Source organism: Bos javanicus, chromosome X (assembly GCF_032452875.1).
Source record: "Bos javanicus breed banteng chromosome X, ARS-OSU_banteng_1.0, whole genome shotgun sequence".
In the NCBI taxonomy this organism is placed as follows: Eukaryota; Metazoa; Chordata; class Mammalia; order Artiodactyla; family Bovidae; genus Bos; species Bos javanicus.
This window is the reverse complement of record NC_083897.1, coordinates 137015460-137040810: the sequence shown is the minus strand read 5'-3', so window position 1 is coordinate 137040810 and position 25351 is coordinate 137015460. Positions and strand designations below refer to the sequence as shown.

At 42.7% G+C, this 25351-nt stretch overlaps 1 protein-coding gene and 1 long non-coding RNA gene across 5 annotated transcripts in view; one reads left to right on the top strand and one right to left on the bottom strand.

Annotated features, from left to right (window-relative positions):
* Positions 1-25351, bottom strand: part of MID1 (midline 1) — a 194817-nt gene that overhangs the window by 130406 nt on the left and 39060 nt on the right. Inside the window, exons 1-2 of one of the 4 annotated variants that reach the window (XM_061408167.1) lie at positions 18640-19077; positions 7113-7828 (exon numbers count right to left, since the gene is read on the bottom strand). In XM_061408167.1, coding sequence (XP_061264151.1) covers positions 7113-7772 — 660 coding nt within the window. In that variant the 5' untranslated portion in view covers positions 7773-7828; positions 18640-19077. Of the gene's footprint in view, positions 1-7112; positions 7829-18639; positions 19078-25351 lie in introns of those variants that run through there. The other 3 variants (XM_061408169.1, XM_061408168.1, XM_061408166.1) reach the window with 3 other exon arrangements.
* LOC133242124 (uncharacterized) lies at positions 7755-12561 on the top strand. The gene is made up of 2 exons (XR_009734772.1): positions 7755-7841; positions 12030-12561. It is a non-coding gene; the product is annotated as an uncharacterized LOC133242124 (long non-coding RNA).

The window sequence follows — 25351 nt, the reverse complement described above, 5'->3', positions numbered from 1 at the left end:
GCTGTAGTCCATGGGGTCTCAAACAGTTGGACATGACTTAGTGACTGAACAACAACAAATACATTATTAGCCCTGTTTTACAACTGTGGTGTTGGAGAAGATCCTGAGAGTCCCTTGGGCTGCAAGGAGATCAAACCAGTCAATCCTAAAGGAAATCAATCCTGAATATTCATTAGAAGGACTGATGCTGAAGCTGAAGCTCCAATACTTTGGTCACCTGATGCAAAGAGCCAACTCATAGGAAAAGACTGATGCTGGGAAAGATTGAAGGCAAGAGGAGAAGGGGACGACAGAGGACAAGATGGTGGGATGGTATCACTGACTCAATGGACACGAATTTGAGCCAAGTCTGGGAGATGGCAAAGGACAGGGAAGCCTGGTGTACTGCAGTCCATGGGGCTGCAAAGAATTGAACACAACTGAACAAAGCAGCAACAACAACAAATGAACTAAAGCTAAGAAACATGCTCAAGAATTAAATTTCTTTACACAATCAAATAACTAGAAGGTACCTTATGTACCTGTCTATTTCCCAGAATTCTCCGAACTCCTCAGAAATTATCCCAATAATAAATCATCAGGTGGTAAGACAGTCCTCTCTGCAGGTAAGGGAGGGAGAGGGGATTCATCACGGGGAAGAGATGAAAAGGAGAGAGGAGAAAGATGGAGCCTTAAGTTTACTGTTAAGAACATATCCCTCTAAATGTCTTCTTTTACTCTGTATATCATAAAAAGTTTTTGTACCCAACTAAGAAAATTAAAATACAACTTTAACATATTTCACAAGTATTTGGAAACTGTATTTTGTCACATGGGAAGATTCTAAAGAAACTAAAGAATTGTTCCCATGAAATAAGCATAAGCAGAATAGAAATTTGAAGGGGCTAGTTGGAACAGGTGAGAACTCATATAACCAAAACATTTTGGAAGACATATGTCTGACATTCACATATCCCCAATGGCATCAGGTGACAAAATGTCATGATCTACATGTTAGATTAAAATCTAGCCTAGACTTACTGTGAACCCGTTTGAAAAAAGATACAGGGCTCCACAAGGGATGTCACAGGTGGGAAATATAAAAAAGAATGATACCAAAGAATCTATGGATGTCTACTAAATTTGTCAGTCTTCTAATAAGAAGCTTGGCAACGGTAGATGTAATGGCCTTTATTTCAGGAAGCCTTTCCCTAAAGTCTCTCAGGTCTGGCATTGGTGTCCCTCCTTTGGGTACAGTGTACCCAGAGTTTCCTCCCACGAACAGAGAAAGTATTTACCTACTGGAACTCTCTGCTAAACTCTAAGCTCCAGGGAGGAGGGGGACTGTTCCTGTTCATATTGCCTTTATGGAGCATACACTAAGTTACTTTTGCATGACCTCTCCAAAAAATCTACATCTCAGATACGGGAGGATAAAGGAAACAGTAGGTATAATGGGTCTGTCAACTGTCCATCATATAGGAGCATAAAACAAAGGTGAACAAGTACTTGAGATCTGCTGCTGCTGCTAAGTTGCTTCAGTCGTATCCGACTCTGTGTGACCCCATAGACGGCAGCCCACCAGGCTCTCTGTCCCTGGGATTCTCCAGGCAAGAACACTGGAGTGGGTTGCCATTTCCTTCTCCAATGCATGAAAGTGAAAAGTGCAAGTGAAGTCGCTCAGTCGTGTGTCCGACTCCTAGCGACCCCATGGACTGCAGCCTACCAGGCCCCTCCGTCAATGGGATTTTCCAGGCAAGAGTACTGGAGTGGGTTGCCATTGCCTTCTCCGATTTGAGATCTAGTTTATCAAAATTCATACCATTAAATTTAAACCAATGAAGTGCAATACAGACCAGAATAATGAGTCATGTCCAGGTGGATAAAATATAATGTATATCTGGCTCTGCTCTTATTTATAAATTATCTTCAAGTTGAAAGCGTTAATCGCTCAGTCCTGTCCAACTGTTTGTGATTATGTATTGTAGCCCTCCAGGCTCCTCTGTCCATGGAATTCTCCAGCCAAAAATACTGAGTGGGCTGCCATTCCCTTCTCCAGGGGATCTTCCTGACTCAGGGATTGAACCCAGTCTCCTGTATTGCAGGTGGATTCTTTACCATCTGAGCCACCAAGGAAACCCAGAAATTATCTTACAGAATTCTTTATCATATATCAGAATGAATATCTGTAATATTATTACGAATGGAATTTAAGCTTTCAAGTAGGGTTAACAGTTGATCATCAGTGAAGCAGCTGACAAATATTTATTGGGAATTCATTATCTGCAAGATCCTGTAGTCGGTCTTAGGTGGGTGATGGAGCAGTGGGAGCCAAAGGTCTCTGCCTAACTTAGGGTGATTAAATCATCAAGGGAGACATATTGTGTGCTCAATTGACTAGATAACCAGGTATACACTGGAGTAAGTGATTGCTATGAGTTAGACTGTGGCCCCTAAAACTTCGTATGTTGAAGTCTTAACCCCAAATATTTCAGAATGCGACCTTAAAGGTCACTGAAGCTATAATTGGCTATGATGAAGTCATACTGGAGTAGAGTGGGCCCTTAATCCAATATGACTGGTGTCCTGTTAAGAAGGGGCAATTTGGGGCTTCCTGGGCCATCCAGTGGTTAAGACTCAGGATTCCCAATGTTGGTGGCATGGGTTTGATCCCTGATGGGGGAACTAAGATCCTGCATGCCACGTGGGGCAGCCAAAAAAAATTATGCCAAGAAGGGGAAATTTGAACACGAAGATAAACACACAGGAAGAATGCCATGTGAAGAGATATATGGAGAAAACAGCCACCAACAACCCAAGGAGAAAGGCCTGGAACACATCCTTCCCTCACAGCCCTCAAAAGGAATCAACTCTGCTGACACCTTGATTGAAGACTTCCAGCCTCAGTAGTAATGAATTTGCCTGCCGATACAGGAGACACAGGTTCGATCCCTGGGTAGGGAAGGTCCCCTGGAGGAGGGCATGGCAACCCACTCCAGTATTCTTGCTTGGAGAATCCCATGGACAGAGGAGCCTAGCAGGCTGCAGTCCACTGGGGCACAAAGAGTCAAACACAACTGAGCAACTAAACAACAACAGTCTCCAGAAATGTACAACAATACATCCCTTTCCTGTAGGTCACCTAGTTTGTGGGCCCTTGCTGCAGCAGCCCTGGCAAACCAATGCAGTGATAAATGCTAAATTCTTCCCACAGATGAAGGTTTCTCAAGCTGGGCACTGCTGAGATTTGGGACCAGACAACTCTACGTGGTGGGGGCCCATCCTGCACCTTGTAGGATGTAGCAGCATCCCCAGCCTCTACCCACATATGCATCACACACACACACATACACACACAACACTCTTTCCCTGGAACCTGCACTCTACCAGTGACTATTTTCAAAGAAGAAACAAGTCATAGAAATTCTAAGGAAAAAGTAAAAAGTCTAGCTCAGATTCCACTTACAACTTCCCCAATGGCAAATAAAGTAGTAAGATTTTCAAAAATATAGACCCCCCACACGATCTATAAATGAAGCCCAAAAGTGAAATCCCATCTCTCTACCTCCAGAAGAGAAGGGCTACATAGGAAGGCTGAGATCTAACTGGAACCTTTATCAAACTATTATAAAACTGTAATGAGATGACCCATTGAAAGGGATTATTTCGCAAATTAACTCCCGCAGCCAAAAGAAGGCCAATCAGAGTCAGAAGAGCAAAACAGTGATTTGGAACTTCAGTTTCAGCTAACTTGAAGTCAGAGTATGCTAAAATTGAAGTTCAAGGAAAGATCAATTTTTCTGGGTTTGTATATTTTTATAGGTGGGACCAGAGGAAAGAAACAAGAGCTCCAACATTGTATGGTGTAACAGAGGAGAAGAAATTACTGAACTGTAATTTCTTGAAAACTCTGGAATGCATTCTATTCAATTCTCTTATATGTCACTTGGTTCACTAATCAAACTTTTGAATCAAGTTTGGAGCACTGAGAGGCTTCTTAAAATTCAATTAAAATGATGTGAAAAGGTCCACATCATGATAGGCTCCATTTAGAGATGCACTTGCCAGGAAGACTTTTCTCTTTTTATCTTAAAACAGAGTTCAGGAAATGCTAGTTTAATTTTCTCTTTGTTTCAATATTTTATGATTATCTCCCAATGCACAGTCTCTGAAAGCATCATTAGATTCTTGACTTGATGTGATTTCAAATGATGTGAAAGATTTTATTTGCATGAATTCTACATGCTGAAAGTTTTCCTTTTTATTCCTTTTGTGTCTAGAAAAATAGTTGTAATGTACAAAAGTATATTCCAATCCTCTATATCAACACATGTATACTGAGAACTAATGAAAAAATATCCCTCTAAGTTATTGAGTGTTATTAAAAGAATTATTCCTCATGATCACTGCAGAATGCCTTTTCTTCAAATAATGGACTTATACTAACAGAAGTAAAAAAAAAAATTTCAAACAGCACACACCTTAGTCCTTACATATTCAAGTAAGTAAAGCAAATCTATCACATTATGAATGAAAGCATTCTCAAATTTCTCCATGCTTTTGTTTCCATATCATCAGAAATCCATTTTTGTAAGTGATGCTAAAGTCTCAGGAAAATATACTAACAGAACACATTTACTTTCTCAGGTCAAAGTAATAAACAAAAATACCATTTTTTTTTGTTTTGGCCCTTTCAGTATGCTATTCCTTTCTTCAAAAACCTGATGTTTAGACTGTACTTAGGTCTTGAAATACCATGGACACCCAAATGTCATCTATTCTATGATTTTTTTGTTCTAACATAAGTGGCATGTTTTAGAACAAACAGGCTATGCTAGCATGTTCCTTGTTTAAATGCTGATAAGCATATTTTGTGAAATGGCTGTAAATAAATGCTTATAAGCATACTTTGTTGAGCAGCTATAAATATGTTTCAGCCTACTGGGTGCTGTTTATATGCTTATATTTCTGTAATTAGAAGAAAAATCTACCAGGATCATAAATTGTCAGGCCCTCCTGGTGACAGTATAAATGACCACTAGCCTACTGGCTTGATTAGACAAGTGTTCAGGGCTCATAATTGAAGAATTTCATTTTCATCACAAAATGGGCTAGAGCATGTAAGTGTCTCCTCTTAAATTTGGAGATGTAAATAACTAAGGACTCCTCTGTGATGGGACAAAATGAATGAGAAGAACTCAAATACCAAGTTTAAATATCAAGTCTTGGAGTTGCTGAATATCGAACCTCAGTGTGGTGTTTTCACACGTGGTCATTAAGAGCAGTGTTAATCCAATTACAGAAACATTTTTTTATAAAGAAAAAAATCCAATCTGGCAGCTTTACGTTTTCGAAAGCAAAAACACTTACCTTCTTGAAAACAAACTTATGCTTACCAAAGGTGAAAGGTTGGGGGGAGGAATAAATTAGGAATTTGGAAGTAACATATACACACTACTATATATAAAATAGACAACCAGCAAGGATCTACTATAGAGCACAGGGAATGCTACTCTACATTTTGTAATAACCTATAAGGGAAAACAATCTGAAAAAGACAACATATATATATATATATATATATATATATATATATATAATATACACACACACATATATATATATAAATATATAAAACTTAATCACTTAGCTGTACATCTGAAACCACCACAACACTGTAAATAACTATACTTCAGTTTTTAAAAAAGGAAGGGGGAAAGGAACGCCAACGTTCAATCATCCTACACATTCTGTCCCCCAACAAAAAAGGGCAGAAAGATCACCATGGTTTCTAACATCTGATAGCCACAGCAATTTCTGAAGAATTTTAGCAGCACATTCATGCACACATTGCTTTGCTATTAAGAACTTGGGAGGTGTGCTTTTGGCCACCTTTGTGCATGACACTAGAAATCCAGTCAGCATCTGTCTTCCCTTGTCTGTATTGCCCCCATCCTCGGGCTTAACTTCCTAGATTGATCTGTACTAGTCATCAATGAATACTTTGAGTGAGGCATGCTGCTCAGGTGATAGGTTTGTTCCCCAAATGACGTTTGAAAGCAAAGATCACGACGTGGTCCCCATAAACACAAGCCCACGTCAGCGGCGAGAAAAAGTGACAGGAACTATTAGTGAGAGGTGATGATCTGCTTTGAGTAGTAATGCTTTTGATCATGTGATTCATTGTGTTTGCTCAACAACATGGTGTTGTGTGTCCTGAGAGGAAGGACTTCAATATATATTTACCCAAAGCTCTTAATTCATACTTCCTTTCCTTTTAATTGGCATCTTATGATCTAAAATTAGCTGGTGAACAGAATTGACAGAAGTGTCTCATGATCAGAGCAAACTCGCTCGGCTGAGTTTGCAATAATTAGACCCACCGCTGCCCGCAGATGAACAGACACCTGGAGACCTGGCTTATTTCTCCCCTGGGGACTTCTCTCTGTGTTTAGAGAGTGATTTTTAAAATGAGATGGATAGTCATATTAATTATCATTCCCCAAGCCACAGTTCAGTTCGGAGTTCCAGGGCAAAAATGAAGTTACACATACTTGCCCCTACCCTTACTGGGTTAAAAAGCTTCCACGACAAGAAATTCTCTTGTAAATCTGAGACAACTGGAACACTCCAGTCCACCAGTAAGCTGGATATCATTTACCCCGGGAATAAAAGTTCACATGTCCTCTAAAATCCCACATTTGCTCTTGGTATTCCTCTTCCCTCTCTTCTTTGTTTGGGCAGTAACTAGATACTAGTACGATGCCAGTGAAATGAGTGAGGAAAATAAATGCCCCCACAAATGCCTAAACCCAGATTTTATCTGCCATTCCTTCTTGCTCTCTCTCTCTCTCTCCTGCTCTCTCTCAACTACAAGGACTGAAAATAATCCAGATTTTTCCGAATTCACTCTCACCTTGACAACGCTAACATTACAAGCAGCAGTCAACTTTTACAAGATACTCTTATTGTGTAACATGGCCAGGCTGCCAAAAAAACATGCTACAACGAATCAGATAACAAAAGGCGAAGAGACAACCTTCACCTGCCACGTAGCTAGCAGTGAATACACTTTTTCTTTCCATGACATTTGCTGGCACAAAGGGGTTTGGCTTAAGGCGGATCGGACTAACCTTCAATTTGTCATAGCGCTCACTCAAAGCTGCCACCTGATGATCTCGGTGCCGCCCGACCAGTTTACACAAGGCACAGATTAACTGGTCATCGGTCACGCAGTACATATTCACCTTCTCATCCTCGTGTTCCAGGCACATCAGCCCCCGGATGTGCGAGTCCGGGATGGGCTCAATGAGACGGTGGCCTGTGAAGGGCTTCTTGTTCGGGTGAGTGGCTTTTAGGCACTCGTCACAGTAGGACACTTCGCAAGTGACACAGGTCTTCACGGCGTCCTGGGCAGGATCCTGGTCACAGAACTGGCAGAGGACTTTCTCGGCCGAGGTCATGCTGTTGGCGTCGAATGCCCGCTCCCGGCGGGTCTCGCTGGGGGAATTGGGCCCACTCACTGAAGCTTTCTGGAACCTGTCGATGATGTTCTGGAGGGTGACGTTGCGCTTGAGCCCGTCTAGACCTCGCTGGCTGAGCGTGATGACATGTCGGCAGGTGGGGCACTGGAAGGCGGTGATGGACTCCACGGACTCGTTGGTGGCGCAGTGTGACACCAGGATGCGGTGGGCACAGTTGAAGCAGAGGCTGTGTGCGCAGGGGAGCAGGAGAGGGTCCTCGAAGAGCTCCAGACAAATAGGGCAGGTCAGCTCCGACTCCAGTGTTTCCATCTTCAGGCAAAGCTCTCCTGGGTCATCAGTGAAATCCAAGGAAGCTGATCAGCTATCTGGAAACAGAACGTAAGATGTGATTAGGCGTGAGGGGGTCAGCCATGGGGGGCTGTCAGCTTTGAGTGCATCTCAGAATAATTCCACACACAGGTCACGGGAGGGTAAATGTGTGTACATTCCAAATAATTCTCTATTCACTGGGGAAATAAGGCGGGGGCGGGAGGGGGAAGGACACCCAAAGCCAGCATATCAGCTAACATCTCCTCAAGGTTCCTGTCGCCAAAAGCAGCATTTTTTTTAATTTAATGTTTTTTTTTTTTTTTTTTGCAATTTTGTTCTTTAAAGGGTCTCCCTCCAAACCGGCAACTTCTTGAAACTGTAATTTCCATATCTAATCACAATAATCTTATTGTGTTATGGCCAAGTTTTCCTTGTGTTTTAAAACAAAAATGTAGAAACAGTAATTAATGAACTACAGAGTCTTTCATGACCTTGCATTTATGAGTTGACATGTTAAGTATATGTGCTTTAAGGGCTGCTACTCTGATACCAAACCAGGCTTCAGAGGAGAAAGGCAGTTATTGTAGAAGCGGGAGTGAAATGTGTATGAAATCAATTGCGTGGTTTCAGTGGCAATCATAACGCTGCAACCAGGGATGTCAGTTTCCCAAATACACCCCCAAGAAAAAAAACAAGTGACTTTCACAAAGATGATTGTGATAGAGGCAACGTTTCTGGCATGTTTTTGTTACTCTTCTGAATAATTCTATTGTTTAATCCAGCAGTGGGACGTGGGTGGGCAGAGAGAAGTGGAGAAAAATATCTGGGGGCCTTTTTAGCGGCTGCGGTGAGCTGAGTACTAACAATGTGGTTCATGAGAACAAGGATCGTAGTGGCTACAATATTCACTTGCTAAGTTATACCAATGGTGACGATTGCAGTTTAGAAAGCACTTGAAGGTAGTCGCGCTCCACAGAGGAAATTTAAAGGGCTGCCGATGGACCATAAGCAACCCTCCCAGCCTAAAATCTCCCATCAAGGGCTTGTCACTGTAGCCAGCGACAGGCATGGCCAGCAGGAGTCTAGCCTCACACTCAGAGCCACGTTGGCCTGGGCACGACCTCTGGCAGCTTGGTTGCTCCCCTCCAGGCTGTCTTCGGGTGGCCCAGCTGCACGCTCCCCTTGACGGCAAGACTTGCTGCTTTGTGAACTCTCGCCTGCCTTCCCTTCAAAAAGGGGAGGGCAAAGAATCCCACATAAACCCTGGCTCATTAAAAGGGAAGAGGCCTCATGCTCATTAGCAGGCCTGGGAACCAAGCCTCTTTGAACCTTCTCCCTTTCAAGGCCATTAGCAGAGGTCTGCGCAACAGTGACGGGCGCATTAGCTGCAGCCCGCTGCGGACTGTGGGAGAATCGTGCCGTTCACCCAATAGTGCAGTTCACCCAGGAGAGGCGATGTTCAAATCACCCTCCAGGGGGTTTTCTCAGCCGGATTCATGGGAAGGCTTCACATCCGAAGCTGTTTAGTGATTCTGACAATCAGGCTTTTTGTATTCACACCTCCATTTATTTACAAAATTCGCTGTTTCTAGAATGCCCTCACCCTCTCTGAAACAGCATCCCTCAGAAATACCATGGTGTGCTTTGGTTAAACCAGTGCTCATCTCGTTATCAACCAAACGGTAGCTGATCATTAAAAGCATAAAGGATGTGCCGGCCTCGTGAAAAATTAAAGAGCTGCCGGCTTCATAGAAGCCTGGCATCTTAAAGACCTCTCCAGCCATCTTCTGATATTAACTATAGAAGAAAGGATAAACGGGAAGCTGAGATTTGAAATATTAAAGATTGCTTATTGTTGCACGACCTGCAATGGAAAGCCCAGGGCTGCTGTTTTGAGAAACTTATGATCCGCACTCAGTCCTGGCCAACTCCTTCCTACAGATGGCTTAGAATAAATTGAAAGGTTTTACCCATTAATCGTCATTTTGGTTAATCATGGGAAAACAGAATAATCTCTCAGTCAAATATCTTCTCACTTACCATCAGCAGAAGCATGTCAAGTAAAGGAAAAAGGTAGATCCTTTGGTCTACTATGTTGGCAGGTGAAACAAGAACACCTACTGATAGATCTCGCCAGAGGACTGAGCTTGTCTGGAGAGCTTTGATGATTGCATTTTTAGGCAGGTGTCAGAATTTCATCCCAGAGTAGCACAGTCAGAATTTCTACAGGGGATTCCACTGTGGACCCCAAGGGAAACACTGACATTTTATTCAAGAGACATTTACTGAATGCTAGGTAGTGAGCTAGCTCGAGAAGCTGGAATCAGGCCTCCTCCTCATCTCCTTCCCTCTATGATCATGGGCCAAGCCAACATCCTCCCCTACCTGGATGATCACAGTATTTTTCTAAATGGTCTCCTGGCTTCTTCTCACTGTTGCCCCCCACCCCTCCATAGTCTATCCTCCACTCAGAAGAGCCTGTTAACACACGACAGAGTCTGCCTCGCCTCTGCTCAAGCCTCCAGGGGTTTCCCATCTCACTCAGGGAGAAGTTCATAGAATAAAACCAGCCCCAGAAAACACAGACTCAGACAATGATCTCATTTCCTCCCACGCCAGCCCTTCTTCTGCTCTGGGCACATAGCCTCCTTGTGATCTCTCAAACGCACCACGCACGTCCTGTCTCCCCTTGGCAAGGTCATTGGAATGACTGCTCGTCACCTTCTTCATGAACCCACGTGAAATGAATTCCCCTACTCCCACTGCGACCACCCATTTACCCATCATGGCAACCTGTCTTCCCCATATCCATTTGTTTCCTTCCATAACATTCACCGACATAGTCTATTAGTTTGTTCACTGCTCCATCTCTCCCCATGGCCCCACCACTAGAGTATCAGGCTCTAGGAGGGCACAGACTTTGCTTTGCTCTTTGAGGGACGTACCACCAGCACCTAAAACAGTGTCTCACATGTATTAAGACTCGAACATTCATTGATTGAGTTAAAATAAGTACCAACGTTGGGGCTGAACCCAGAAACAATAAAACATAACCCTTGCTTTCAATAATCTCTCAATATGTCAGAACAGAGGTCAGCAAACTTTCTCTATCAAGGCCAAGGCAGTACATGTTTCTGGTACTGCAGGCCAGACAGTCTCTTCTGCAATGACTCAATTTTGCCACTGTAGCAGGCAAAAGCAGTCATATGCAATACAGAAATGAATGATCATGGCTGTCCAATGGGATTATATTTACAAAAGCAGGTAGCAAGCTGGATTTGGCATACATATCTTATTCTGCTGACCCGTATTTTAGAAGACAGAGACATGTAGAGTCAACAAAATAGAAATGAAGAGCACTTTCAGAGAGGTATGAATAAAATGCCGCACTGGCAACAATAGCCACGCCGGCAGGATAAGACCTCAACAAGCGCACACAAGTTTCGAGTGCTAATGGGAAATGCCAGACGACAGGATTCCACCCTGCCATCCACGGACACGATGTGAGTCAAGTCCTCAGGGGCAATTTACCTAAGAATGATTTAATAGCAGCCGCTCAGAAATGGATCATTTTTTCTTTTATTGCCCTGGCGCTTGGCGTGGCGCTTTATACAAGTATCTACGCTGTAAATGCTGTTGGTTAATTGTATTAAGTGATGACAAAATATCGAGATGCAAAGTGAGATTTGGCCATTTTTCTGAACCTCTGGCCTGTAGGCTGCCAGAGAGGAAGGGATTTTGATTTGCTGTCTACAGCAGATCTCATTTTTATTACTTTTATCCAGATTTTCCCATGGTAGCGATATTCTTGTGAAACCACTCAACAATATATTACCACTAAGCACAGATGCCATTCCCTTCTCTTAAAAAAAAATGGCATGGCTTATTTTCTAGCTTTCTTTAAAATAATCTTTTTTTTTTTTTTTTGAGACATGAAAATACCATTCATTCTTTCACCAAATAGTGAACTCCCTCTAGGTAAGGGGTCTTGGGACAACTAATGATAACACCTGCCCACTCCCCTCCACCTTCAGTGATCTTATGGTCTATTATGGGAGAGAAAAAACAAATTGTCATCCAACATAACAAAAGACTGGGGGAGAAGAGGATGTAGAAGCTTCCTGAAGGAGGCAACATACAAGGTGGGTTTTAGAGATGAAGAGGGGGTCATCAAGCACACAGAGATGTGGGAGTGGGAGTAGATTTTGTGAAAATGTTATCTTTTTCTTTTTTGAACTCCTGCAATTTAATTTCCAGGCCTCCAATTAAGAGAGAGAGAGAGACATTGACTCTTAGCCTTCACTACAATGGAAGGAAATCAGACGTGCATATCACCGTCAGGAAATGCTATAGCTCAAGATTTTTCTGAATGGGCTGATTGGTTCTCATTCAGAGGAGGATGTCGGTCATCGTGGGAACCTTTGCAACAAACCAGGGATGCAAAACAATTCACAGTTCACACCTCTGCTCGTCCACCATTTATGGTCCATAACAGGGCACAGAAGAGTGAGGGGAGAGAGTTGGGCGGGTGGCCAGACAATGGAGTCTGATCCACAGCTCTGCTTTCCTAGCTGTGTGTCCCTGAGGTAGCCCACAGATGTTCTCTCCAATTCTCTGCAATCACAGCCCTCAGCGGTAGAGGCTTTGGTCACAGGATGCAGCTAAGCACTGGATCCTGGGAAGCACTGGCCGCCAGACATCTTTTCGCAGAACTTTCTTACAGACTCAAGACTTCGGAGGAAAGCACTTCTTTAAAATGAAAAATGAATAAACAGATATTTATTTTCCACACCTCTCCCTGCCTCCTTTACCTCCCCTTCCCCATTGTGTAGCACTGAGATGGGGCTTTTCTGGTTTTCTTCTCTAAACACATCTGACTTCTCCAGCTAAGCCAAGCCTGTGTGTGCATGCATGTACAGTCAGTCACTTCTGACTCTTTGCAACCCCATGGGCTGTAGCCCACCAGGCTCCTCTGTCCATGGAATTTTCCAGGGAAGAATATTGGAGCAGGTTGCCATTTCCTACTTCAGGGGATCTTCCTGACCCAGGGATCGAACCAGCGTCTCTTGAGTCTTCTGCATTGGCAGGCAGATCCTTTACCAGCTGAGCCACAAAGCCTAGGTGTTTTTAAAAGGGCCAGGCTACCTTCCATCAAAAAGATGTCCAGGTTGTTTGTTCATCCATGTACTGCCTCTCTGACTCCTGGGCTCGCGAGACTCTCACAGCACCATCTCGTAGCATGGACAGTACCTTGCTTCATTTACTATAAGCACCTCAACTCACAGTGTGCATCCCATGGGACTTAGTAGCTTCTGTCCCAAACCCATCTGCTCTCCACGCTTCCTGGTATCTCCTCATGGTGCTTCCATTCTCCTGATTAGCACAACTCAGAGGCTTGCCTCATTTTCTACTCCTCCCTCTCAGGGGAGGCAGAATCATGTCCCTGCCCCACCAAAGCTATCTTACAAAGCAAATGGGAGTTCAGGTTGCAGATGGAAATTAAGGTTGCTAAGCAGCTGACCTTGAAACAAGGAGATGAGCCTATATCATCCAGCGGGACTCAATATAATCATGAGAGTCCTTAAAAGTGGAAATAGGAAGTAAGAGAGAAGTGTCAGATGATGCTACTTGAAAAAGACCTGATAAGACTGCTTTGAAAATGGGAGGAGGCCATAAGCCAAGGAATATGGGCAGCCTCCAGAAGATAGAGAAAATAAAGAAACAGATTATCCTCTAGATCAGGGGTCCCCAACCTCTGGGATATAATGCTTGACGATCTGAGATGGAGCTGATGTCATACTAAGAGAAAGTGCACCACAAATGCAATGCCCTTGAATCATCCTGAAACCATCCCCCAACCCTGGTTCACAGAAGAGTAATCTTCCATAAAACTGGTTCCTGGTGCCAAAAAAGATGAGGATCACAGCTAGAACTTCCAGAAGGAATACAGCCTTGTAGATATACCTTAATTATAGCCCAGTGAGACCAGTGTCAGACTTAACAACTCCCAGTGTTCTTCTTTAATGCCATGAAGCTTGTGGTACTTGGTCACAGCATAATAGGAAACCATACACTTACCTTTCCCCAAAGCCAAATCATTAGCCAAGACATGCAAATACCAAATCTTAGTAGTTCTTTGACTTCTCTGTTTTTACTGCCTCTGTGTTGATCCAGATCTCTACTGTATTCCCACACTATTGCCCAAAACAAATGAACAAAAACAAACGCTACACAAGAACAAAAATACCTCCTAATTTGACTTATTGCCTCCCACTTTTTGTCTTTCAGTTTCACCTGTGCAACATGCTTTGGCATCATCATTTCTTCTGGTGACTTCTCTTAAAGGCACAAAACATTGAGCAGCTCCCTGCTGCCCAAAGTCTCAGTCCTGACATCTTATCTTTTAAAAACCTTGCCCAATTTTCTCCCAAGCTGCTTCTTTAATCTTAGTCCCAATCACTCACCTCCTGTACCAGAGACCCAGGAAATGGGACCATTTTCTGCTCTTAGCAGTTGTCTTTGCTTTTCTTCCTAGCACAAATCACTTTTTTCTCTTGTCACTTTTTTTTTGGTTTCATGCTCCATTTTCTTTTGTTTTCTGCTTTGTTAAAAAAATGAGAGACAAGCTTCCAAGAGGTCCGAAGAGCCCTGGCCACTATGGTGTGGAGGGATTTCACATTCCACAAGAAGAACATTTTAAAAGATGGCTCTAAATAGCGTGACATGACTTACATGTTTACCATTAGCCAAGTAAAGCTTTAGCTGAAAGACACAAAATAACTATCCTCTTCACAAAATAACTAAAATATTTATTTAAAAGGAGTATTTCCTAGTACCCAACAGAGTGATCAGTAATGAGTCGCAGATTTAAATGAGTCATCAGATTAGCCCTGGGACTGATATAGGCAGGCATGTGTGAGCACAAACATGAATTTCATATGGAGGTAACATTCATAATCGAAATTTGAGGTCAATTGTGAATGGACTGGAGAAGGCAATGGCACCCCACTCCAGGACGCTTGCCTGGAAAATCCCAAGGACGGAGGAGCCTGGAGGGCTGCAGTCCATGGGGTCGCTGAGGGTCGGACACGACTGAACGACTTCACTTTCACTTTTCACTTTCAGGCATTGGAGAAGGAAATGGCAACCCACTCCAGTGTTCTTGCCTGGAGAATCCCAGGGACGGGGGAGCCTGGTGGGCTGCCGTCTATGTGCTCGCACAGAGTCAGACACGACTGAAGCGACTTAGTAGTAGTAGTAGTAGTGAATGGATAGCCTGAGCCAGAAGATTACCTCCCCCTTCAAAACTCTGCATGATAGAAATTGGATATAAGACACTCATGCCTTTGTGAGTTAAGGAAAAATCATCTATAGATCAACAGAAAATTCATCACTAGTCAGCCTGGTAGCTCAGCTGGTAAAGAATCTGCATACAATGCAGGAGACCCGGGTTTGATTCCTGGGTCAGGAAGATCCCCTGGAGAAGGGAATGGCAATCTACTCCAGTATTCTTGCTTAGAGACTTCCAGGGACAGAGAAGCCTGGTGGGCTACAGTCCATGGGGTCGCAAAGAGTCGGACATGATTAAGTGAGTTTCACTTTCACTTTCATCAATAGAAAGCCGGCAGGAGAGCTAGCAGTGAGCACTACAGAGAGACTGGACCTGGACACCCAGGCGATGCTTATGGTGAGCTGGCTGACCCAGGTGCCTCGGAAGAAGCCACTGCTCCCTCTGGGCTCTAGGTATCATCATCTTTAACCAGCACTCATTCCAGGAGGAGGACTTTCCTGGAGGGAGAAAGGCCTTCTTTTGTCCAGGGTACAGGATACGGAAGCAAAGAGACGGGAGGAGAAAGTTCCCAATAGAAGACAAGGCCCTTGGGACTGAAAGAATTCAGAGATGGTATTAGGCTCGAGAAGGGAGATGGCTGAACTCAGCAGGACTGCCCTTAGGGATGAATGTGCTAAAGCAGGGAGACAGAAGTTAAGAGGGTTCGTATATGTTGGTTTCATCTTTTTTGGCTTCTGCTTTGAAGTAAGATGCAAAACTATTCATCTGACAAGTCAACGCAGAGAAAACATTTAACTCCCTGCCTCTGCTGTCACAAGCCTTCCCACCATCCTGCTCGGTAGCTCATTTTAGAATTTCACAGCTTTAGTCCTTGTAGTCTCTCCTGACTTCTGCTATGACAACCATAACCTGCACCTTGAAGAAACACCTAGGACCCCTGTGAAGATGGCATGCACTGCAAAGTTTAATCCCTAGTCAAAGTCGATGAACAGCCTTTCCAGTTCAAAGTTCCATGGGAATTTCACCCATATATAATCAAGAAGTGACCAAGGAATCTCCAGACAAAGGGCATTCTATGAATTCAATCACCCGCTAGAATAAGGAGACATTAAATTGTGAACTTCTCAAGTGACTCCAGTGGTAAAGAACCTGCCTTAAGAGGCTCGGGTTCTATCCCTGGGTCAGGAAGATCCCCTGGAGAAGGGTATGGCAACCCACTCCAACACTCTTACCTGGAGAATCCCACGGACAAAGGATCCTCATGGGCCACAGTCCATGGGGTCACAAAGAGTCTGACATGACTGAGGTGACTTTGCATGCACACAATTATCAGCACATCATCCCTGACTTTTTTATTCCCAATTTCTCTTAATAGAGACATTGGTGTCTTAATCATAAGGCAAATCCACTCTCAATGCTTCCCTACAGGTGTTCTATGTCATGTCTGCATACTCCATCAAAAGTAATCACTTTTCTCATTTGGAGACTGTGAAAAAGAACATGCATTTTAGCCACCTATAATTTTACTTTTAGGACCTCACTTTGTACAGTTCTGAAAGCCATCACCATGAGGGAAATTAATGAGTCACCAGACCAAGGAAGAAACTTGGATACCAACACTGGGTGGCCTGTGGTCAATTGTTAATATCAGGTCACTCTCAGCCACTGCCCAGATGATTTGCAAGGCACTTCCTCCATCTCTCCCCATAAATAGCTCTGGCGTATGGAAACCAAGCTTGATGTTTTACCAAAATGCAACTGAGAGGACAAACACCGTCAAAACTGCACAACGTTACACCAAGTCACCTAAAACTGGTTTGGAAAAGGAAATTCCTAAAAGTATCAGAAAAAAGAGACAGCTTTGGAAATGCTATGCATACATTTACGTCTTCAAGAGTCATAAATTTCAGAAACAGGATCAAGTCAATTTCCTGTTCTCTCTCTTCACATAAGTAATTAAGACTGAGCAGACTTACTGCCATCTGAATTTTTGCTACGGGATTCTCTCTTTTCCAGAGCCATAGGTGGAGTATTTTTTTAAAGGACTGTGGAATAATGTTTTCATCTTGGATCAGCAGAAATACAGACTTTCAGAGGACTAAAAACTTGGGAATTGGAAAATACTGAAACTGAACCTCAGTTGGTGAGGCAGGATTTGCAAAAGAGACTAAACTCAGAAAGGACTTGGTCTCACGTCAGATAAATTGCATCTCCAAACCCCAAACATGATCTAACAGAAACTCAGTAAAAACTGAGAGCTCCACCCCAGATGAATTCACCACAAACCAAGTATTTTTAAAACGTAATACAAGCACTCAATATCTGCATATTCTATCCTGGTTTAGTTTTTCATTTTTGAGTTATAAATACCACACAGTAAAAACACTACCCAAATACTATTTTACTCATTAGAATCCTGGCTGATTTGAGAAGCAGGTGAGTCAGTAAATGCACAATAAAAGAGAACCATAGGATAGAAAGAGGGATCAAGGGAGCTTCAATTGAATGTAAAGGCAACCTGAAAGCCTAGAAACTGATACCACAATTTATCCCACCCCAAATTACGGCACAGAACAGTCAAAATGCACAAAGGCTCTTAAAGCAGCAGTAGAAATAATACATGGAGTAGGAACAGGTGAAAAAAGTGATCCATAACCTTCTAAAGGTAATGCCTCTGCGGTATCACTGTGGTTAACCTCCAATCATCAGCACACAAATTCGTTCACTTCATCACAGCAGACAAGTGAGAATTTCTGCCAACCACATTGTAGGGGACCAGAGGAACTGATGGAAAAACAAAAAGTGGCATGCAGATAAGCACTGAGGCACTAGCCCCAAGCTTTAAAATAACTAATGAGGACAAGAGATGTTTTAATCAGTTCTCATTTCACCTGTATTCTAAGGGGTACTGGAGTTAAAAAATGTTTTACCTGGTACCTGAACTGAGAGTCAGGAAAGACTTTTAATTTCAGTCAACACCCACCTGGTGGAATTCATGCAAATTGAATTAATCTGTTCGCAAACCCTTTTCTGTCCATCCACGTCTGTCTGGAACTCGCTCATTTTTTAGTAATTGGATCTCCAGGACATTCTTTAAAATAATCACATAGTCTCTTGCCCACACAACCTGATTAATAATGAATGAACATTCCTGAAAAGAATCACTTGGAAGCCTGGCAGATGTCTTCAGGGATATCCAGGCTTTAATGATAAAAATTAAGGAGAAATGGGAGCTAGGTCACACTGTCTGGTTATTTTAATTGAAACCCAGTCTTCCAAATTTACTTAACAGAATGCTTAAATACACCTTCTGGAGTTCATTTATACAAGCAGATAAGCAAAAAGACACAAATGACAATGCAAAAAAAAAAAAAAAAATCCTGATTTCTCCAGGAACAACTGCTTGATTCTGCCCTGTCTTAAGAGTGAAGAAACCCCCTCAACAGTCTCAGAAATGCCATTCATCCTACTGAAAGACGGATAAACAGGTTAAAAACAGGAAACAGCACAGTTGTCCAAAAGAGTTCTTTTAGCATCTCCACAGATTCTTACGAAAAGATTGCCTTGAATACCCACCAATGGACTGCACCCTAGTTCTTTTTGAAGAAACATCGCCGTAGGCAGAGGAGGGGGACCCACGAAATGACACACAGGCCACCGAGACCAGATGGTGGGTGGCAGGCAGTGCCGGAGCGGTCCTGTATGTCTGTGAGAGCGTCAACAGTGAAACACAACAGGAAAATCGACGCGACAATTCCAGGAAGGCCAGCTCCACCTCATCCACCCCGCCAGGCTTGCTGAGTTGAAGAATCAAAACTCTCTCTGGCTTTTCAAACTGCCCTTTCCTCGGACCCCGTCGTGGCTCCCCTGGGCCCTAGCCCACTCAGTGCTCATCTGAACCAAATGAAAAGGCAGCTCAGGTCAGGTCAATACCCGCTGCCTAGTCCCCCCGCCCCCAAAGCATGATTTGCGACTAGGATCTGTACCCTCACTGCTCACAGGGATCAAGAGCGGGTCAGTGTCCGACGGCTAAGCGCCGGATGCCAGCTTTGTACGCTGCCAATGGGAGTCGTGCCTGCCCACTGCCCGGGGTCACCAACGCACACAGGACTCCCTTGCATTTTGATCCTCTCAGCCTCCTTCTGAGTACGTGATCACATTATGCTCGGGACACTGCTTTGTTATTTTTTTAACAAAAAAAGGTAATGTATTACCTTGCATCTATCTTTTGAATTAAAATACACTATCGAGAAGTCTTTTTTTTTAAATGCTATATCAGGAGTCATGATCTCTTGTATAGACACAATAAAGCAGTCATTGTTTCTTTGAGAAAAGAGATCTAAATCACAATCTGTCATCCTGAGAAACAACTGAAACTATACCTATAAATATACACATATGTGCATACACTCACAAGCAAGCTTTACATATATATACACATATGTATAGATACTATATATACGTATATTGTCTACATGCATATCATATAGGCATATCATACGTGTATATGTACATACAGGAGTTAAAGCTGCTTAGTTGTGTCCGACTCTTTGTGACCCCATGGACTGTGGCCCTCCAGGCTCCTTTGTCCAAGGGATTTTCTAGGCAGGAATACTGGAGTGGGTTGCCATTCCCTTTTCCAGGGGATCTTCCCGGGCCAGAGATTGAACCTGGGTCTGCTGTACTGCAGGCATATGTACATATAATACAAACATAAACACACACACACAGCAAATCTGCGATGAGTGTCCCAGATTTCACTCTCCAGAATGGCAAAGAAAGAGTGAATCAAGAATGGAAAGTAATCTTTTAAAAGCTGATTGTCTGAAGGAAGAAAGGAAAGTCATCTTCCCAAAAGCAAAAAAAGAAAAACCTGCCCTGCACTGCAGTTCTTTCAAGGATGTTGCTTATCACACTGCACAAGGCAAGAAATTGCAACGAAAGTAGATCATCAGGAAAGTGTAAAAAAAAAATTTAAATTAAAAACCAACATTGGTTGCAAACCTGCACAATTCAATTTATCAACCAGATATTTGGACTCAACCCAAGAAAGTTAAAGAACATTTTTTTAATGTCAAAGTCCATCAAACATTTTTTAAATTATTTTTTTGATGTCAACCATTTTTAAAACCTTAATTGAATTCATTACAATATTGCTTCTGTTTTATGTTTTGGGGTTTTTTGGCCATGAGGCATGTGGGGTATTAGCACCCTGACCAGGGATCAAACCCACAACCCCTGCATTGGAAGGTGAAGTCCTCACTACCTGACCACCAGGGAGGTCCCTAGAGAACAAAGTTGATAAGGGGCAAGCAGCAGGCAAGAACGGCTTCCCTGTTGCACCTGGGCTGCACATTGCGACACCTACTTTCATGCCACTGCACCCCTCATGGTAAACCAAAGCACGCCTCGCATGTTTGGACATAAAAACGCAAACATACGTTTTCTAGACTTATGTCTCTACAAACCATAATTTTGTTTGTCTTTTAACAATAAACAAAAGGGTTACTCAATTTCACCTACAAATGACTTCCCAAAGGAGTCCTCACTGTCCATGGAAGGGACACATGTACATCATCCAATAGAACTGGAAAGACCTGTTCATTAAGAGATTTGAAAGGACTGCTTTTGTTAAAACAACATGAAAATTGTCAAGATTTCTCTGAGACATTTTGGCACTGTTGTGGAAAAATTAGCCTGAGACATCAGGAAACATTTACTCTGTCCCACAAAAGCCAAGGAAAATGATAAACAACAACAAATTCTATCATCTTCTAGAGTGCACAATCTGACCACCTCAACAGGAAATTTCCCACTGTTGGGGGGACGCCGACATTTCAGTTTTTCCAGTTTATGTTAAGAAAGAAAGCATCCGGTTTTAAAGACAAATGGAACCTATTTTACACTAAATTGAAAATGACTGATGTTTTCCAGGTCTATGCTGTACTGGGTGTCAGGCAAGAATTTGGTTCTGAAGGCCGTGAGAGCAGACTTGAAAGAGGAAGAAGGGAGTGAGAATGTGTCACATTTAGTCTCCTGACAGAAATCTAAATCGAACCTTCTGGATGCGCAGGCCCAACAGTGTGGTGGTGGCAGAAATGGAGGCCACTGAGTCCTGTGAAATCAATCAGATAAAAAGGGCTCCAATACGGCCTTTCCTAAATGCTTTTCCAAGTGTATTCAGAATACAGTAGGCACTTCCACATACATTCAGAGAACTACTTCTATGTCTATATAAAATCCTATGTATACCTACAATGCAGTTAGCTTTGGATATATATGTACACACCCACACACATATGAGTATAAAAGCACCTTTGCAAAATTCCTTGGGACTTGCCAGTACTCTTCACATACCTCTTGGTCACAGCATCTGTCCTGCATGAGAAAAAACTTTCCTTCCTACATGTAAAAACAGAAACCTGTCAATAATTTCTACATGAAAAATCAAAACACACCAACTTTTAAAAGTGACCCCCAAAATCTGTCACTCATATCTCAAAGAGGTGACCCCAAAATGAGCAAAACCATTTAAGAGGTCTAGTCTCTGAAGGACAAGACCAGTGGAGCTGGATTTTTGCAAGAAAATTCTACATAGAAAAACCCTTGCCCCTTGTACACTCTCCCCTTCCCGCAACTTATCACCAGGAGGAAAATGTATGAGTAGATAGGTGTGGATGATGGCCAATATGGCAATGCCCAACTTTTCTCTTAGGTTCGAGGACATGACAGGCACAGCTGTGTCCTCAGGTAATGACAACGTTACACAGTAACTAATTCTTATTCTAAGAATAGATACGGGAATTATCTCCAATATCATAGTTTCTCTTCTCAACGGAAATTGCTTTTACTCTCCACTTCAAAGTCAGCCATACACAAAATCCTTGTGTTCACGTGACCCTGAAGCCACTTTGCGATCTTAAAAAATAAAGAAAAGTAACCCTCCTTTACAACTCCTGGTTAACTCTTATAAAGAACATGTTTTCAATACTTCCCGTGATCACTCAAGCCCTACAGTCAGGGAATGAAGTCTTTTTTTTTTTTTTTTAAAGGCAACAGAAAGAGGAGGGACTCTTTTGTTCTGAATTGTTATTGTAAAGCACCACATGAGACAGACAGGGAACATGGGAACAGGGCATTGAAAAGGACAAGAGGGCTGACAAACGAAAACAGGATATTAAGAACAGTGTCGGAACTGGGTGTCCCTACAGAACAAAGGCGGGAGGCTTCTTGGGAGAAATTTGAGCACAAATACCTTGAATCAATTTCAGTACTAATAGATGAACTAGTTTTCCAGGCAGCAAGAAATCTTTAAGTCTGGGGCAGTAAAATTAGATTATCATTAATACACACACACAAACACACACACACACACAGTTTTAAAGTATAAAATTAAAACTGCTTTAAATCACACTAATCACTCCCCTTTCAAACCATGATCCACTTAAAATTTTTAGATCTATATTTTGCCCCATCTGAAACAAAATACTCTTTTTTGTGTTAGATAGCTGAGCTAACAGCAAATATTCGTAAGAAAATCAAATTTTTCTTCCAAAAAAAAATAGAAAAAAGTCTCCGTTCAGAGCATGCTCTTACACTTTAAAGATAACCTTTACATAGAGCTTTCCAGAACTCCCAGAGAAGCTAAGGTTCTACTTTGAGTAACAATCACTGCAGCTAACTCGCTAGCATTAACAGAACAGCCAGGTTTTGTCAAGTCATGCTTTTATCATCTTATACTTTTCTTCAAATGCAAATTCTGCTAAAGATATTAGTAGAATGATACACTTAATAAGATCATCGGTGTTTAGTTTAATGGACTTACATAATAAGAATGATTATTGTTATTATTGCAGTTTCTAAGCTGAAGGGGTTCAGAACAGTAAATAATATACCCTATCTGACATTGTAGCTAAAATTGCAGGCTTTTTTTTTCCTCTTCTCTATATTTGCCTTGTATTCTTCTTTTTCTTTTTCCCCATTCTTTCCTTCTATTGTGAGATGAGTTGTTCAGTTGCTAAGTTGTGTTCACCTCTTTGCAAACCCATCAGAGAGGAACCTAATAGGCTTTCCTCTTTTAGACCATGCATTTCATCCACCTTTCTCTTTGATGAGCTGTCAGCAAGCCCCAGTTTGGGATGAGGCCATCGGTGTGATGTTGTGCAGAGAAATGGGTCCCTCAAAATCCAATAAACCTGAGTTCAAACTCTGCATGCACCATTTCCTAGCAGAGGTAGATAGGAGCCAGCTACCCAATGGACCTTACATTCACAGAGCCATTTCATATTTTTCTAGAACTTTCTTATTGAAGGGTCCTTTGAAAATTAAGTGAAACAAAGTCTTAAAAGTGCCTGGCAAAACTGTACCTTTCATACCCTCCTCCCCTTCTTGTCCTGAATCACCTCTTCCCATTCTTCTTTCAATACACAAATGATCTTTTTTTTTTCCATTGGAAATCTCTTCAAACCATGTTTGGAAGCAGGAAGGCTACTGATTCATTTATTCATTGAATAACATTCATGGAGTATCTTACATGAAGGAAGAGTCTATGACTAATAAATTAGCATTCCTATTATTACAGTAGTCACTCTGTAATCATCTTCATACAGACAATGTCGATTTCCTAGACTTGGACATACCTCTATTTATCACCACTGGATTGCCTACCACGGTCTTGAGGCTGCAGTTCTCTGCTCCTCAGGGAAGGGTTCTATGTCCCACATGGATCCCTTGCCAGAATTTTTGATTTTGCAGGAAATAAAGGACCTTGGCACAGGGTGGGGCATGGGGGACCATCAAGAACAGTGAAGGGTTTCAAGCTACCTGCAAGCTAGTCAGTTAGCCTCCTGAAAAGCACTGGCAGAAGACACGAGAGTCCCGAATTAGACAAACAACATTTCTGAGTCAAGGCCCAGGGAGCAGCGTGTGTTTCCTGTTCACAAGTCCCCAAGTCCCATGGAGCGGCAGCCTAGGCATAAGTGACACACACAAGGGTTTACATTCCAGCTGAGCAAGCCCAAGCTTTGGAAACCTGCATCTTTGATAATGGACTGCAAGCAAACAAGCCCAGCATCTGCCCTGGAGGGCGTCATGTTCTTTATTACAATGGGCGACAATCCTGCTTTCTACCCTGGGGGGAGATGTTTTCTTTCAACCTTTGAAGGCTATTCATTGTACAAAAATCCTTAGAAAGATAGCCTGGAACAAAGGCAGTCAGCACCTCAGCTAACGAGGGGTACAGAACCGTAAGAAAGCCATGAAGAATTATTCCCCAAGAAACGCTTCCATCTCCTCCTGGAGATGTGGTCAGTAGTGGTCCCAAGAATTGAGATCACCACTGGGCCTTCTAGCAGTGATGGCAGAGGCAGCGATTGCTGCTCTTCAGTCACCAAGTCATGTCCGACTCTGCGATTTCATGGACTGCAGCACGCCAGGCTTCCCTGTTCCGCACCAACTCCTGGAGTTTGCCCAAGTTCATGTCCATTGAATCAGAGGTGTCATCCAACCATCTTGTCCTCTCTAGCCAGCTAACTTGACACAAATGACTCCTGTACCATGGAAGACCAGAAGTAAGAGGAGCTCACAAGACAGTGTTCCATGTCTTTTATCCCCCACCATCCTCTAAGGTCAGCTGACACCAGGAAAACTGGCAGAGAGCAGGTAAGCCCCACCTATAGGTTTTGCCCAGTGTGTGTGATCATACTCAGTTGTGACTGGCTCTTTGAGACCCATGGACTGTAGCCTGTCAGGCTCCTCTGTCCATGGAGTTTTCCGGGCAAGAATACTGGAGCAGGTTGCCATTTCCTACTCCAGGGGATCTTCCCAACCCAAGGACTGAAGCCAGTGTCTCTTGTGTCTCTTCTGCATTGGCAGGTGGATTCTTTACCACTGCAGGACCTGGGAAGCCCAAACAGACTTTTTCATTAATCCTTAATAACTTTCTCATTCATCCCAAATCAGCCTTTATCTGGTCTAGAACTTCAACTCTTCCCTACTCTTAACCTAAACTCATTTTAAGAGATTGGAAGAGTAAGCTAGTTTTATACTTTTATGACATTAGGAATCCTTTATGTATATTCACTTGGCTTTCTTTAAGCATTAAAAAAATTCTTTTAAAATGATTTTGTAGCACACCCAGAGAGAAAGTCATTTCTCTGATTATTTTTTTCATCAATGGGTATTTCTCAGGTTTTGCTGTGTACTAGGCACTGATGGGGCCCTGGGAATGCACTAGTGAATGTGGCACCAAAGGTATACCCTGGGAGAAGCTGAATTTTAATGAGGTAGA